At 43.0% G+C, this 15,341-nt stretch overlaps 3 protein-coding genes across 3 annotated transcripts in view; 2 read left to right on the top strand and 1 right to left on the bottom strand.

Moving 5' to 3' along the window:
• The window catches only part of NIBAN1 (niban apoptosis regulator 1), a 59,050-nt gene extending 55,927 nt beyond the window's left edge, over nucleotides 1–3,123 (top strand). Inside the window, exon 14 of the mRNA XM_052665668.1 lies at nucleotides 441–3,123. Coding sequence (XP_052521628.1) covers nucleotides 441–2,122 — 1,682 coding nt within the window. The 3' untranslated portion in view covers nucleotides 2,123–3,123. The remainder of the gene's footprint in view (nucleotides 1–440) is intronic.
• LOC128072182 (uncharacterized) overlaps nucleotides 1–15,341 on the bottom strand; it is a 406,177-nt gene that overhangs the window by 239,343 nt on the left and 151,493 nt on the right. The window lies entirely within an intron of this gene.
• Nucleotides 4,965–15,341, top strand: part of EDEM3 (ER degradation enhancing alpha-mannosidase like protein 3) — a 29,098-nt gene continuing 18,721 nt past the window's right edge. The window contains exons 1-6 of the mRNA XM_052665669.1: nucleotides 4,965–5,140; nucleotides 7,292–7,337; nucleotides 10,619–10,719; nucleotides 12,721–12,760; nucleotides 14,084–14,196; nucleotides 14,877–15,030. Of these exons, the coding sequence (XP_052521629.1) occupies nucleotides 4,980–5,140; nucleotides 7,292–7,337; nucleotides 10,619–10,719; nucleotides 12,721–12,760; nucleotides 14,084–14,196; nucleotides 14,877–15,030 (615 nt within the window). The 5' untranslated portion in view covers nucleotides 4,965–4,979. The remainder of the gene's footprint in view (nucleotides 5,141–7,291; nucleotides 7,338–10,618; nucleotides 10,720–12,720; nucleotides 12,761–14,083; nucleotides 14,197–14,876; nucleotides 15,031–15,341) is intronic.

The following is a 15,341-nucleotide window of genomic DNA, read 5'->3' as shown; positions in this document are numbered from 1 at the left end:
ATATATGAAATATTTCTATCTGGTCTGTCTATCTACATGCTAGATAAAAGACAAGCTTCTGTGTTGACCTGCCACTTTGTGGCACTCCTATTCCAAAATATCAGTCTAATGTTTAATGTAATGTACATTTTATTTCATGTATTCAGTGTAACTATTTCTGCATTTCAACATTACCTTTTTGCACCACAGATCCTGTAGTAGTTTTGCATTATAGCAATGCCAAACTTAGGTCAATATTGAAGTTCCATTATTCAAAACAGAAAAGTTATTTCTCTCCTCCCCTAAAAAATACATGCAAATTGAAAATAAATTGAAGACGAAAACTACTGTTGTCTGTAATATCAAAATGTTTGACATTTGAAACTCAGGGAAATGATGTACCTTCTTCAGTGTGCCTCTGTCAGTCTTGCCAACCAGTTTCATATTTCTTTTCTACTTAGTGATAAAAGAAGCCGCTGTTCTAAAGAAGCACAACCTCTTTGAAGATAACTTGAACCTGCCCTGTGAAAGCGTGTCCAGTTTAACTGATCTGAAGACCCCTTCTGGGTCAGCACAAACCACTCCTGCTAAGAAGCCTTCTACCACCAGAATGGAAGCATCAGATACTGAAACCCAAAGTGAGGAGACACTTATCGTGACTGAAAAGATTTTGTGGGAGAAGGATCATGAGGATAGAAAGCCATCAGACAAAGAGGCGGTCCTTTCTGTTAATATGGATGGTAGTCAGGCAAGCAAAAGTGAAGAAGTGGTCATTACAGACATCAGTGAAAAACAGGAGTCCCTTTCCACTACCCCTATGAAGCAAGAATTTGTAGAGGGAAATACTCCCTTGGAGAAGGAAAGCATGGTGAAAGCAGACTCTGTGGGGGACCCTGAGAAAAAGCCTAAGACACAGGAAGAAGCTGTGGAGGAAGAAGTAGCTTATTTGACTGAAAGTACACTGAGAGATGTCAGTCCTGAAAAAGAACTTAAGGTACATGAAGAAGCAGTGGAGGAGAAGGTGACTTCTGAAAAAGAAAGCAAAGTGAATGAAGAAGGTGTTCAGATAGAGCTGACTTCCCCACCTAATAAAACAGCAGAAACAGAGATTTTAGGAAGTGCTGAAATGAAAATTGAGGTAGAAAAAGGGGTTACAGAGGAATTGTCACAGAGTGAAAATGAAGCGGGATCTGGATTTAAAAAGGATAGTGAAGAAAAAAGCAAGGAGCAAGGAGCAAGTACTGAGATTAGTGTTGCTTCCCAGGATGAACACACAAGGAAAGGAGCATCTGGGGATAATCTTGAGAAAGAAAGTGAGACAGAAGTAAAGAACTGTGAACCTCTTGATGGTGTGAACGAAATAAGGAACTTGCTGATGGTAACAGTTGAGTTACCAGCTGATACTCCACCTGAGCAGGTAGAAGAGATTTGTGAAGCTGAGATTGTAAAGTTGCAAGAGTACAAAGGGAACAATGAGACAAGCAAAACGGCTGCGGCAGAAGTTCAAGTGAGCCAGATGATGGTGAATAAAGATGCAGCAGAATGCACAGAGCTCAAGGAGGACCAGCTGTCTTCATCTAGCTGTGGGAAAGATGGTACCAGCATAGGGAATGTGTCCAAGGTGGGCCGCAGTGTGGCACAGGCAGAATGGCTGGTGGAAATCTCAGATACACCTCAAGAGGGAAAGTCAGAAGTTGAGATCAAGCAAAGCGTGTGGTACACAGGTGCAGGGCACAGTGACAGTGATAGATTGCATCCAGAAGAACACGCTGAAAATGCATCTGAAGACAAAAGATTAAGTGGGGAGGAAGGAGGAGCAGGGAATAGTCATGGTGGCCTGGTGGAGGTAGGGACTGAGAGCTTTTCTCATAAGCTTGCTGAAAATCCAGATGCAACACAATTGCCCATTCTGAATAGAGAAGAGCCAAGAACAGGACTGGTAGATGTGCCATTTGTGTCAGTGGCAGAGCCAGACCAGGCAAGTGCTGTACAGGTCACAGCAGGTGCTGAGCCTGGTGGGAGCAAAGGGAAGCCAGAAGATGAATTGTCTTCGCACGTGGAAATAAAAAGTTCAGAAGTAAATAACGTTTTCACACAAGAAAACAGAGAAGAGAGTTCTGTACAGCAAAGCCCTGAAGAGTAAAAGGCATTTTTCAGCCCAGCCCTCTAGGATTTATTTGCTCCAGTAATCCCTCTTTAATCGTGAATACATACTTGAATTTGAGCTAGAGGAAATGGGCTGCACTGTGGTATTACCAGCTCCTACAGTTTTGTTACAGATCCCTTCCTAAGTGATGGGTGATAGGTTTCTCTTTTCAGTTAAAACCCTCCCTCAGATCACTGTTGGGAAATCTAATCTTTCACTTCAAATTTGCTGCCTTTTATGATTATAGAAAAGTTTGAAAATGTTGCCACTGAATGCTTCCAAAGCAACTCATCCCTGACTAGGAAGTTATTATAACAACGTAATACGTAAGTGTTTCAGCAGAGGAGTAGCTCATGGTTTTTAAATGCATGGATTTGACAGTACTGTTACAGTTCTTAGGCAGTTGGTACATAGGTTACTATTCTGTATTTGCATGCAGTATATGGGAAATAAATAAAACTTTTAGTAGTCAAGCAGTACCAAATAGTTAATTTAGTAGGCTGCTCAAAAGCTACACCCAGTGCAGAGGCTGCCAACTGATTACTTAATTACATTGAAGTTTTGACAGGTAGTGAAGACAAGCAAGTGTTCTATCTTTTTTTTTCTTATTGCTATATTTAAAATGGGGGAAATATGGGAGCAGGTTTCTCAGTCCCACTCTGCACTTCTGAGTTATTTAGCCTTCCAGAGCACTTTATGGCTATTTTATTTTATTTTATTTTATTTTATTTCATGGAAAGGAAAGATGAGGATGTTTACAGTAACTATAACCATTAGGCAGCATCTCTTTGTTTTACTTCCCACCGTAAAATTTACTCACTGATATCTAATACAGAATATTAGGAGTCCTGCCATTTACACTGTTACTGACTTAACTTAGAGTTACCCAGTTCTGTACGCCTTTTTAGGTGCATACACAACATCTTCAATTGCAATGTTTGTGAAATATCATGATCATTGTGTATAATTTCTAATACAGACATTAACTGAAGCAAAAATCAGCTGAGGGTTTTTTTTTACTTTGCTTAAATTGTGGAGGGCAGAATCACGTTTTGAAAGCAGTGATTAAAATGAGAACTGTTGCTTTTGTAGCCAGCGTGTTGTCATCCACATCAAATTGTGACCTGTGCACAAAGCTGCTTACAAGCATTATTTGCACACAGCATTTAAAGAGCGTGCACAAAAAAAAAAAGCTTGGAAATGAAAAACAGCAGTTTAATAAAACAGGCTTTAGTGATCAAGACCGCACTTCAGAGGTCAGGTTAGGGCACCTTAAAAATTTAGAAAACCTTGTGAAAAATTTAGAAAACCTTGAGGTTTCTGAACTCTGAATGAGTACAAGACAGGGCAGGACAGCAAGATCAATAAGTAAACACAGTAAGTAAAATTTTTACCCATGAAGACATGGGAATAAATAGCAACTGCTCAAGCGCATCGTACTTGCTGGCACTTAACAAGCTGTAAAAAGTCTATCATGTAATGCTATCAAAATCTGCTATAATACTAACAGAGAATGGACACTAGAGGAACATTACTGCCTATGTGTTGAGTAGACTAACCGAGTGGAGTGTCACCAGTGTAAAATAAACACAACTCCTGCTCCTTGCAGGAGCCATACTGCAGTGTACAGACATCAGTGTCACAGATCCTTTCCTTGCAAAAGTCCTTTGCAGCATTGTTTCCTCTGTATACTTGGTGCAAAATTACTCACTTGCAGACCACTACCAGCTCTTTTTTTGTTTTTTTGTTTTTTTGTTTTTTTAACAAGTCATTCATTATCACACTGTCAGCTTTTTTTGGTTTTTATTTTGTAACAGCTCTGTAGTTACTTGTCTTTGGTACTAAACATTAAGTGAAGTTCAACGTGGTGAGGGGCTCTCGTGTTGTTTGTGTGTGTTTTCTTATATGCTCTGGTGATCACAAAGGGACGAGGCCTCAGGATAAAGGAGCACATTGTGAGGGGGCAGAACACAACCCACACGGTTGCATCAGGCCACTGACCAGAGAAACAAACATCACTTAGTAATTTTTACAGCTTTTTGCTCTCACGTGGGAGAAGCCTTTCAAAGGGCTGTGCTGAGCCTGCTGTGGGCACAGTGGGTGCTTGTGGGGATCCTGGCCACACCAGGCAGGCTCCAGAATGTGATGCGTGGTGCTTGTAACTCTTAACAGATGCTGATTAAAACAATAAAGCACACTCTTCCCTTCCGCTAGGAGGAGGGCGTTGTTTTTGTGTGGGATCCATTGGTATGGAGTGCTGCTTTTTTAAACAAAAGGACTGCAGGCGATAACCCGCCCTGCAGGCTGTGCTTCGTGCCCGTAATCCTTCCTGAGGGGGATGGATGGAGGGAGGGATGGATAGGCAGAAAAGCGAAAGGGGGCGGAAGAGAGCAGAGCGCACGGCCGCCTCATGGCGAACTCTTATCTCCCGGCATGCACTGCGGGAACCATTCCTCTGTGGAGGGGCGGCCGGGCGCACCCGATGCACGCCGGGAATTGAAGTCCTGGCGACCGCGCACGCTCCCCGCCGCGCCCGCGCCCACGCCCGCCCCTCCTTTTGTCCACGTCGCCCCTCGGCGCTCGGTGTGCCTCCGAGGTCACGTGCTCCGCTGCGCCCTCCCGTCCGGCGGCTCTGATTGGCTGAGCGGCGCGGCGCGTGCGGGGGGACCCGGAAGCGGCGGCTCGAGGCGGTTTCCCTGGCTACGCCAAAGGAAAGCGCTGGGCCGGGCCGGGCCCTTCCGCCTGCGCGTCTGCGCCGGGAGCCGCGGCCGCCGCGCCACGAGGGGCGGGCAGCGGGCGGAATGGGCCGCGGCCGGAGCCGGAGCCGGGCCTAGCGGCGGGCGGGCGGGCGGCCATGAGCGGAGCCGCGGGCTGCCGGGTCGGCGGCGGAGAGCGGGGGCCTCGCTGGAGGAGACCGTGGAAGCTCCTGGCCCTCGGCCTCCTCTCCGCCTCCTCCGTGCTGGCGGCCGCGCCAGGCGCCGGGGCCATGAGCAAGGAGGAGAAACGACGGCTGGGGTGAGCGCGGCGGGGCCGGGAGCGGGTGGCGGCGGCGTCCTCCGAGCGCGTTGCGGGCCGGGCCTCCCGCCGGCACGGCTCTCGCGTCCCGGGGCGCTGCCTCGTGTGGAGCCGCGGCCCCGAGCCCGGGGTGCGCTGCTGGGCGAGGCGGTCAAAGGTGACCGTGAGCCTGAGTGCGGCCGCAGCTGCGGGGTGTGTGAGCGGCCGGTGCGGTGGAGGTGAAGAGGCGAGTGTACGTGCGGGCCTGCCCGGGGTCGGAATTTAAGGTGAACGACGGCGAGCCTTTACGGTTCGTAGCGTGTGGTGAGCTGGAAGGGATCCTCGAGCCCTACCCCTGCCCCGCAGCACCGGCAAACCCTATGGCTGAGAGCTGTGCTGTGCCCACCATCATGAGCCTATGTTGAGGGTAATCGCAAGACATAACGTGCCCCAGCCAAAACCAAAAAGCACTTGCAGCTAGAAGTGCACCTTCACATTTACACGCTTAAAACAGCGAGGTCACGTGCGAAGCTTTTAGTTAAGGTGCTGTGATTTTGGGAGGACTGTCTCTTCTCCTGAGCTTTGATGAGTTAGAATCATAGCTCCTATTTGTTTGCCTGTAAGAAGCTGGCTTGTTTTTCCTGTGGGTGTTAGTTGAAGGATAAAGACTGCCATACAACTGGCACTGCAGGGAGTAGCATCGCTCTGGCAGACCTTAGATGAACTGCACGTTATGACTGTGTGACCAGGGCATGGTCTGGTATTAAATGTGGAGGTTGGTGGCCCTGCATGTGGCAAGGGGGTTGGAGATTCATCATTCTTGGGGTCCCTTCCAAACCGGGCCATTCTGTGGTTCTGTGATTTCCATGTGTTGCTGGGACAGCTTCACCCTTCGCGTCAGCTGCAGAGCAGTGATGCTATTTGTGCTAGAGAAGCATTTTGCTGCCTTTCAGTTATTAATCGTTAGGTATAAGCTGCTATGCAACTGTGGTCATGTTTGCAGTTGGTGAGCTTTTGCAGTGCAGGTTCTCAAGGTGCTCATAATGAATTATGGTGCATGTTTTTCCCATGTGACTGCATAATGAGTTTAAACTTTACTGTTTGATTTAAAACTTCAGCATTCACAGCTTGAATCTGCATCTGGTGTGTGCGAATGACATCCCACTGCTCTTTGTGTCTTGTGTGAGTTGCAAATCTTAGCAGGCACTCTGTGTGTCTGCTCAATGACACAATCGTGACAGTGATGCTTTCAGCAAACATCCCATGAACTTAAATTGCACATAGAGACAGAAGCTGTGAATTGCTTTTTGGGTACTGACTCACAGAGCAGCATTGTGTGCTGAGCCTTGGGCTCAGGCTACAGCAGAAGTCCCAGCAAGATGTGGCCCCTGAAGCACTGGAAACTGGAGTCCCATCCATGCTTCCAGTGGCTTAATGCACTGGGGGAGTGGAGATTATGGCTCAGCTTCAGCTTGTTCAATTAAATCAGTAATTTAGACCATAATTCCTGTTTCTTTTGTGTTTGGTCTTATCAGCGGAGGTTGTGAATGATGTAGGTGTTAGCTTAGGAATCAGCATGCCCTTTTGCCTTGCAGGGCTCCTTTGTCAAACAGGTATGGTTGGAAGCAGTGCTGTCTCTCTGAGAAACAGCTTTGTATAGCAGCATTTCTCACATTGACTGCTTTTTTCTAACGTGTAAAATGTGTCTACAAGGATCTTCTTTACCATACGCTTGCCAAGGCCCCTAACACAAGGAAGTACCTCGTAACTGATCTGAATCATGGACAGGAATTTCTGCTGTGTCAGTTGGTTTTAGTGTGGTGATTATGAGAAGAGTGTAGCTGTGCTGGCAGTTGCTGAGGCAGGAATGTGTCCCATCTCCAGCTTTCATGTGTGGTGACACCTACAGCTGCTTAAGAGGAAGCACAGGGGGCTGAGAGTCCTCGTGTGAAATACTTCAAGTTTGGTGAAGAAAAGCTTGAACAATAGCCAGATTAGGAGAAACTATTTTGCTTCATTGCTTTTACTTGAATAGAGTGCACTGCTAAAATAGCTGTAGCTGAAACTCAGATGCAGATGCAGAATCTTGCTGTTCTAAGATGGTGTGTTAAATGACATTGGGCAGACCTCTAATGCTTTTTTTTTTTTTTTCCCCCTTATTTTCTTTTTTAGAAACCAAGTTCTGGAAATGTTTGACCACGCGTATAGCAATTACATGGTAAGGAAAGCACCTGTTTGCTTCTTACTTCTTTAATTCTTATGGCTGACCTGGGAAAGAAAGCCACCTTGAGTACATGGTGTTCTACAGATGTCTCAGGAGGATATTGGGAAAAGCAAAGCTAAAATAAAGAAGAGCAACTGTATGCCCTTCAGAAAGAGCTGAACAGATCTTACCCAGGAAGAGAGATACCAGAAGAGTTACAGTGGATTTCAGATTGGTAGCTGGGAACTCTGTAGTCATCTGATCCTGGAGCGTTTGGGTGGTTCCTGTTTATTTTGTGGGTACAAACTAAGTCAAATACTTCTTGTGAAGGAAGGTATGTTAGATGCACTTTGGTAGTTCTTGTACAAATAAGTACACTTTGTAAAGCAGAGCAGGAAAAAAGAGGATTTGATGTCTGATCTGTGCATTCTCTCCTCTTCTGAGGATGTGACTGTCATATGACAGCGAGCCACGCTTGCTTTGGTTTCTTCTCATATGGCTTGTGATTTTCTGAGCAGGTGTCTTCATGCTCTCAGTATGCAGAGTCAGTTTGCAATCTAATCAACTTTGAAATAGGTTAGCTTAGGTTAGATGTGTTCAGGAGTGAAGAATTACTTGGTGCCCTGACTTTCTCAAGTGAATTATTTTTAAACATGCTCTGAGGTAATACATTACTGAGGAGAAGCTGTACATGTGGCTAATACAAAATGTGTTCTTACTGAATTTGGCAAAGCAATTCCTGTGTTCTTTGTGGCTGTGGCAGAAACCTCTTTTTTCAGTTGCACCTGTTCCTGCAGGACAGACGTGTCAGTATTGTGCCACGTGTCCCAACTTCTGTATCACGACTTTACTCTATAAAACATGGGGAAGCTTAAAAGCTCGTCAATTAAAAGTGTATATACGTTATGAGTGGCACTGAATTATTGTGTAGAAAGCCAAGCAAGAGTATTTTCATGAGTTGCAGTTCCCTTCATAACATGCTTTTGGTCACCTTAGCAGTTCAGTTAGTGTCAGGCTTTTTGGCGATGATTTGTAGCTAATTACCTGGGTCTGTTCAAGTCTCTTGGCTTGATTTTCTAATCACGTTCTGAAGGAAAAGCTGTTAGGTACTTGGTCAAATTGGACAAAAATGTGTATGGCTACAGTAGGGCTCTGTGCTCCTGTTGGCTGTGATAAGCTGGGAGCTGGTACGTGTCTCGCCACATCTGAAGCAAGAAAAGTTCTAATGAAGGAGAGGAATGACATCAGCCATCCTGGAAACTCTGAAGCTCAAAGGATATTTACCTGCTATGTAGGCTGGAGTGCTGAACAAACAGAAGCGTGGCTTGTTTGTTCAAAGCTGAAGAAAAGATTAGGATGTCAGACTTGATTCTTACAGCAAGAAAATAGTGTATTTTTGCATCTGCTTCTGAAACAACCACCTGAAAAGCTTTGCTTTTCTGTTTCTATTAATAGGTGTTGTAGAATTGAGTTTGCTGGAAGACTGAAAAATCATGTTTGCATGCCCTCCATGTTGTAGGTGCAGCACCAGAGCAGTATGTCTTTTTTCTTTATCCAAGTACCATGCTGCACTGAACACACAGTCCTGATTTAGGAAACATGATCATCTCTCCTATCAGATTGTGCTGCAGTTCCAGAGTATCCATGGAGCTGTGTTTGTACAGTAATTCCCCGAAACATGCTTATTGAAACGTGTGCCATATTTTCTATTTTGTGTCAGTCTCCTCCCTTTGAGGTTACTTGAAGGGGACAAGTTGAAAGCTGGGGATCACTTGATATGACAGTCTTTTCCTATTCTAGATAGTCTATGTGATTCTGTTCTCCCAAACACTTCTGGTTCCTTATGATGTAGACTAGAAGCCTATTCTCTCCTTTAATATCACCATTTTTTCTCCATAACTTAGGCCAGTGATCTTAGTTTTAACTTTACTTTTGCCATGTCCTTCTTCAGTCTGTTTTTTTCTGAACACTTTGCACAGATGTTCAGAAACATCTGAGCCATGTTAACATGATCTAGATTCTGGCTTTTGTAGTTGTGCTTGAGGAGAACAAAGAGTTGTGCAAAGACCCAAATACCCGGGTGGTAGATGGGGAAACAAATGGTCAGTTTCAAAGAAGTTGCTGTAAGAGCTGCTTATTTATAGAAGACTGCTTTTCTTTTGCCTTTCTATTTCACGTTTGAATGTAGATTTTTTTTTTTTTAATATATATTTGGATAGATTTAGAATATGTTTACTTGCAGTTTCAGCTGCAATAATTTTTTTAACCTGTGCTGTTAGTTACTCAGGCTGTAAAAAGGTGTAGTGCCAATTTCCTGATGGCATCAAATAGGCTCTGTCGCCAGTGTAGGACTTCTAATGCAGATGTAATTCCTTGTGTCTGTGGTTTTTTTTAATTAGGTCTGTTTCAGATTCATCTTTTTGGATGTCGTTGGCCCCTCTTGCAGTTTTTCAGCAAACCTCTCCTGCTGCACAGTGATGAATTTCATATTTACGTGTACTTCATGAGATGTCCTGTTTTGGTGGCAGCTTAAACCTACAAGACTTACAGCAACACCAAGTATGAACAGGGGTTTATGCAGCGTGCCTAGCTTAGTTGAATGGTGCCCTGCTGTTACTTCTGCCTCAGTGGCAGGAAGTCACGTTACACTGCTGCCTGCTCTGTGGGGTGCTTTTCTGAAAGAATGGGAGTAGCCTTTGCATTTCCTACACTTCTGTAGCAGTGTTGTGCTCTTCAACTGGATGAAGTTTTTAATGAACTTGGTCTTACGATGCTTCTTCTGAACGTTACCTTTTGTTCTGCTTTGTGTAGTGACTTAATGTACTGTTTCACCTTCCAAGTGTGTTCTCTTATCAGTCACTGATTGTGACCCTGAGTCACGTATGTTCACTTGGAAAAGTTCCCAAAGTGACTTTGAGGGCCGATTCCCTCTGATTTGTCCATGAAATACCAGTTCCTTGACAAAGCCTGCATTAGTACCAGTTCTTCGGCTCATCTTCAAGATAATTTCTGCCTAAGAAATGTAATAATTTTTGTATGCACCTTGTTTCTAAGAACACAGCTGTTAATCCAGATAAGTAGTGAGTTGAGAGTCTTGGGGGTATTTTTTGGCTGTGGTGTTGGTTGTTCCAGACTTCTCTAGGAGGTTGGAGAGTGAGGTCCTGTTGCTCTGTTCAGCTCTGCAATTTATTGTTTTTTAATGAAGTACAACAAAAGTGGACTTGCTTTCAGCAAGCTCTGAAGATTTACTGGAATGGCGGTAATGGTTTGAACTGTCTTCCCTTGTTTCCCTGCAGGATCATGCCTATCCAGCTGATGAACTCATGCCTTTAACTTGTCGTGGACGGGTGCGGGGTCAGGAGCCAAGTCGTGGGGACGTGGATGATGCCCTGGGAAAGTCAGTGTTTGGAGCACTTACTGCCACATCTATACCTCTAGGAATCTACATAGAGCTTGCAGCCTGTAGCACTTGGCCGTTCAGCTGACGTGCCCAGACAATTATTTGTTGGCAAAGATTCTGTGGGGACATGCAGATCAGTAATTTGTTTCAAAAGTTCTCCTACGGAGGGGAAAAAAGCTATTGGAAAAAAAATTCATAGTTGTTTAACTTCTTCCAATTAGGCAGAAATGGCTTTTCCATTTCTCCCATGATTTTATCTGATGTGGATTTGTACCTTAATCAGGAGAAGAGAATTGACTGCTGATTAATATGCAAAGATAATTTTTATGTATATATTTATACATATATTCTGCAAGTGTTTTCTGTAGCAGAGCCAAGTGAGCAGAGCTGGTTGGAAAGGACCTTCAAGATCATAAAGTCAAACCACAACCTAACCGAGTAACTACTGAATAGGGCTTATAGGGATTAATTTTCAGCTGCACAAAACTGTAAGCTGCTATCATGCTGGCCTTATAAGTGATACTTAAAATGCTTTCTCTAGTAGAAGGCTCTGAGAAAACATAATTAGTCAAATGTTCATCACGTGCGTGATAGCCTGAAGCCACTGCCTGAGTATAAACCGTTATTTCAGAGCTGAAGTTCTTCATAATTTTTCTCTTCGGATAAACTGGAATATAAAGTACTGATCTTTTAGCCAACAAAATGTAGATTTTAAATTCTCCAAGCTAAATCGAGCAATCAGAGCCACAATTTAATTTCTCTAAGTGTTTCTAATAGATTTTTTTCCCCACGAGTGTTGTCTGTATGCAGACAGTGTATGTTCCTAAAGCAAAAACTTAAAAACAAAAAGCAGCAGGTGATGGTTTTGTTGGTGTCCTTCACCAGAATGACATTAATTAAAGCCAGAGTGCTTTAAGGTAACTCACTGTGTGCTATTGTGTCATTTGGGTTATTTTTTATTACACAGAAAACTTATTCTACAGATTCTGATATAGTCTTGCTGTCTTTAAAACTGCATGGATCAACCTTGGAGGTATTGACAGAGATGACTGATGAGAAAGAATTGTTGAAAACTTGGATTTTTAACCTGTCTGTTCTTTTTAATGACCTTTATTTACATAGTAGCTTGCTGTCATTTGAGTGAAAATGCCTTTCAGTCCTGTAGTTGCACTGAATGGTTCAAATGCTTGTATTTCTGCATACGTACCATTTTATGGCCCTAATAATCAGCTATATTTTTAGGCACTGGATTTCTTTTAGTACTTTTTCTTGCCAGCTGGCTCATCAGTTGTGTTCTATACTATTCTTTGCAATCATGGTGTGGTTTTACAAAGGAAAATCACAGGATGAGGCAGTTGCTTCATGTTCTATGAATTCTTTTCCATGAGTGCTATCTGTCTGCTAACTTGAGAATGACCTCATTGTGTTTAGCCAAACATCCACCCAACTTGGTGTGCACTAAACAGGCCCAGAGAAGGATAAGGGATTAGGACAAGCCTTGTTGCAATACTCCTTTTGCAAACAGTGCATCCTACTGCAGTTGGGTACCATATGTCTCTTAAAAGCCTTGCAAAGTTACAGAACAAAATAATGTTTTCTTTATTCTTTCACTACTGAGTCAAACACTGAGTGTGATTACAGCAAACAGTGGCTTTTCCTGAAATAGATATATGGAACAGTTTCTGATTAGAGCAAATGAGTTTGGAGTGACTTTTTGGTCTTTCTACATAAATAAACCTTTTTATTATTTAATAAGTCACCATTCTTCTTAAAAAGGAAAGGTTGAAATGGACTTTGAACAATGTTGGGTCTCTTTTCAATAGATTTTATTGGAGAAAAGAAATAAAAATGCTTGCAATAGCTTTGAAAGCTTTGCAGTAAATAAAGGAATCTTTATAATCCCCACTTCAATGTTATTGCTTTTAAAATTGCTGTTAAATGACCTAATTTTTAAATGCACAGGTTTATAATGAATCCATTTTACATCTTATTTCACAGGTTCTCCCTGACCTTGATTGATACCTTGGACACTCTTGTGGTAGGTTTGATTTGTTGGTAAACATGGGTAGAACAAAATACTTGTCTTCTGGTGTTCAGACTTAACTTAGATTTGTTTTGTTTAAAAAAGAAGAGATATGTACACCTTCATCACCTGTCATCTTTAGCCATCTGTTGGAATTGGCCAGTGCTGTGGACTTCCAAGTGCTGAGGTCGTGGTAGTCAGAATTCGTTGCAAGAATACTAGAATGCTTCTGTATTTCACTGATGCTTTATCCCTTCTTGGGCTCTGTCTTAACAAAAAATGTAAGCAAGTTTTTTTTATCAGTTATAGCTTATGGTAACATTCTTACTAAGAGGTGAGTACCTCTACTACCTACTGAGGTGGTTTTCTTAAATTGCATGTACATGTTTTGTGGATGAATTTGCAGGGTTAAATGCATATTTAACAAGTGCACCCTGGGCACGTGTGCCAGGAAGCGTTGCCACAGCCTCTTCCTAAAAGATGCCAATTGTCAATATAGTACTTTCCATTAGACTTCAGTCACGTATCTTGTAGTCTTAAAGTAGATTTTGGAAATCAGGGATCACTTTTAGCCATTTGCATCTCCCAGCAAACAAATTTAAAGCTCTGAAAATCCTGACTGCACTGACTTGGTGTGTGAGTCATGTAATGCTCATCTTCCGACAGCTCTTCTCTCCTCATGATTTGCTGTGAGATGACCTTTGGCTGTCCCTGAATCACAAATGTTGAAAATGCAGTCTGTTACTCTCAGATTATTGGATTTTATTCTTTTCTTGTTTTAGGGCAGGATTAATACTTGTTGGATTTAGAGGCACTTAGGGTAATGAATTGGATAAGTCACAAAAGTTCTTAAAGAGGGATTAAAAAAGTCAGTGTGAAAGCAAACCTGTAGGAAATGCTGGAGCAGTTCTTCAGGCCAAAGGAGAACACTGCTGGGAGGAAAAGGGCTGAGGGGACAATTCACTGAGCTTGGGATGTGGCTTAGATAGGAGGCTTCTGTCAACTGGAGGCAGTGGAACAGCCCAATCTCTGCTTTTACTGTTGGTGCACCCTGGTGCACTGCAGTTATGCTGTGGAATAGGGGAACACACAAACACCTGGGTAATAGTAAAGGTGCATTCTTTATTCTTTGCATAATGCTTTCATTTGCTTTCTTCTATCTCCTTAGAAAAGCAATAGTACTAATGTCTGTTCACACTGTGTCAGAACATGACCAGAATACCAATGTAAGGCATCTGAAATGCTGTCCTTATTAAACTGTTGCTCTTGTTCTTCCACACTGTATGACTCTGTAAAGCTGTGTTGGAACCTAAACACTTGGTTATGTTTGTATTCCAGGTGTTGAATAAAACCAAAGAGTTTGAAGAGGCTGTAAAAAAAGTAATCAAGGATGTTAATTTAGATAACGACATAGTTGTGTCTGTCTTTGAAACCAACATAAGAGTCCTTGGGTGAGTAACTTTCACATTTTCAGAGCTCTTTACAACTCTTATTTTTAGTTAAATGTCCTTAAGGCGTTCCTCTATGCTATGTCACCACGTTTAGAATAGTTGTTCCTTTGTCAGTTAGCATAATTCAACACTTGCCCTAAGGAAGGTTTTAAAATGCTAGGCAGGAATCAATGCAGTGGTACTGAATCAAGCTGACCCGGTCTGACTGCTGCAGGCACAGCTTCTTTGATTAAAAAGAACCTATGTGTGCTGAAGGAGCATTGTTCTGTTGTAATGAAGCAGTCGTAAAGATTGCACTGCTCAATACTTGGTTTAATAGAGCACTTCAATGTTTAGGATAGGAAGCTATTTCCTATTGGAAGGGACCTGTGGAGGTCTGCACTCCAATTTCCTGATCAAAGCAAGTTTGCTCTAAGCTATGTGCAGTGAGAGGTGCTAGCTGTCCTGAACAACTGTGGATGAATTAGTGATTCATCTGCAGTTTGGGAGAGTCCTAAACAATAAGAATTGCTCTTAAAATACTGACAGCAGTTCTTGATGGCAGTTGCATCTGCTTAGCCTTCCTGAAAATGGTGATCATAGCCCAGTTATTTACATAGTTATCTGCATCACAGAAACTGCTGCACTGCTGTTTAGATGGATGTACCTATTGAGCTGTGGATGTTTTCTCTTGGTTTTAGTGGTCTCCTTGGTGGGCATTCAGTGGCAATTATGCTGAAAGACAAAGGTGAATACATGCAGTGGTACAACGGCGAACTTCTGCACATGGCAAAGGAGCTGGGCTACAAGCTTTTACCTGCCTTTAACACCACTAGTGGTCTCCCTTACCCAAGAGTAAGTTCTGTGCATTCTGCAGTTCAGAAATACTTCCATAAGCAAAATCTTTGTTGTTTGGTTTTAATCTCAATTTCTGCAATCTCTTGCACGTGTATTAAGGAAACAGGGGGGAAAAGAAACAGTTTTAGGTGCTTTGAACCCCCAAGCTTCCAGCTCTGGCAGTTTTAATATATGCTGGTGTGTGTAAATAACGAACACAGAAATATTGTCTCATTGCTGTCTGCTGGTTTCTTGCTCCTGTAGCTACCAGTAAAATAGCTGAGAGTAATTTTTTTTTTTTGCACATATCTCTCAGCCAGTGAAAAATT

Source organism: Tympanuchus pallidicinctus, unplaced genomic scaffold (genome assembly GCF_026119805.1).
Source record: "Tympanuchus pallidicinctus isolate F22 unplaced genomic scaffold, pur_lepc_1.0 scaffold7, whole genome shotgun sequence".
NCBI classification, from domain to species: Eukaryota; Metazoa; Chordata; class Aves; order Galliformes; family Phasianidae; genus Tympanuchus; species Tympanuchus pallidicinctus.
Note: the sequence above shows the minus strand (reverse complement) of the source record. Positions and strands in the feature narration are given on the sequence as shown.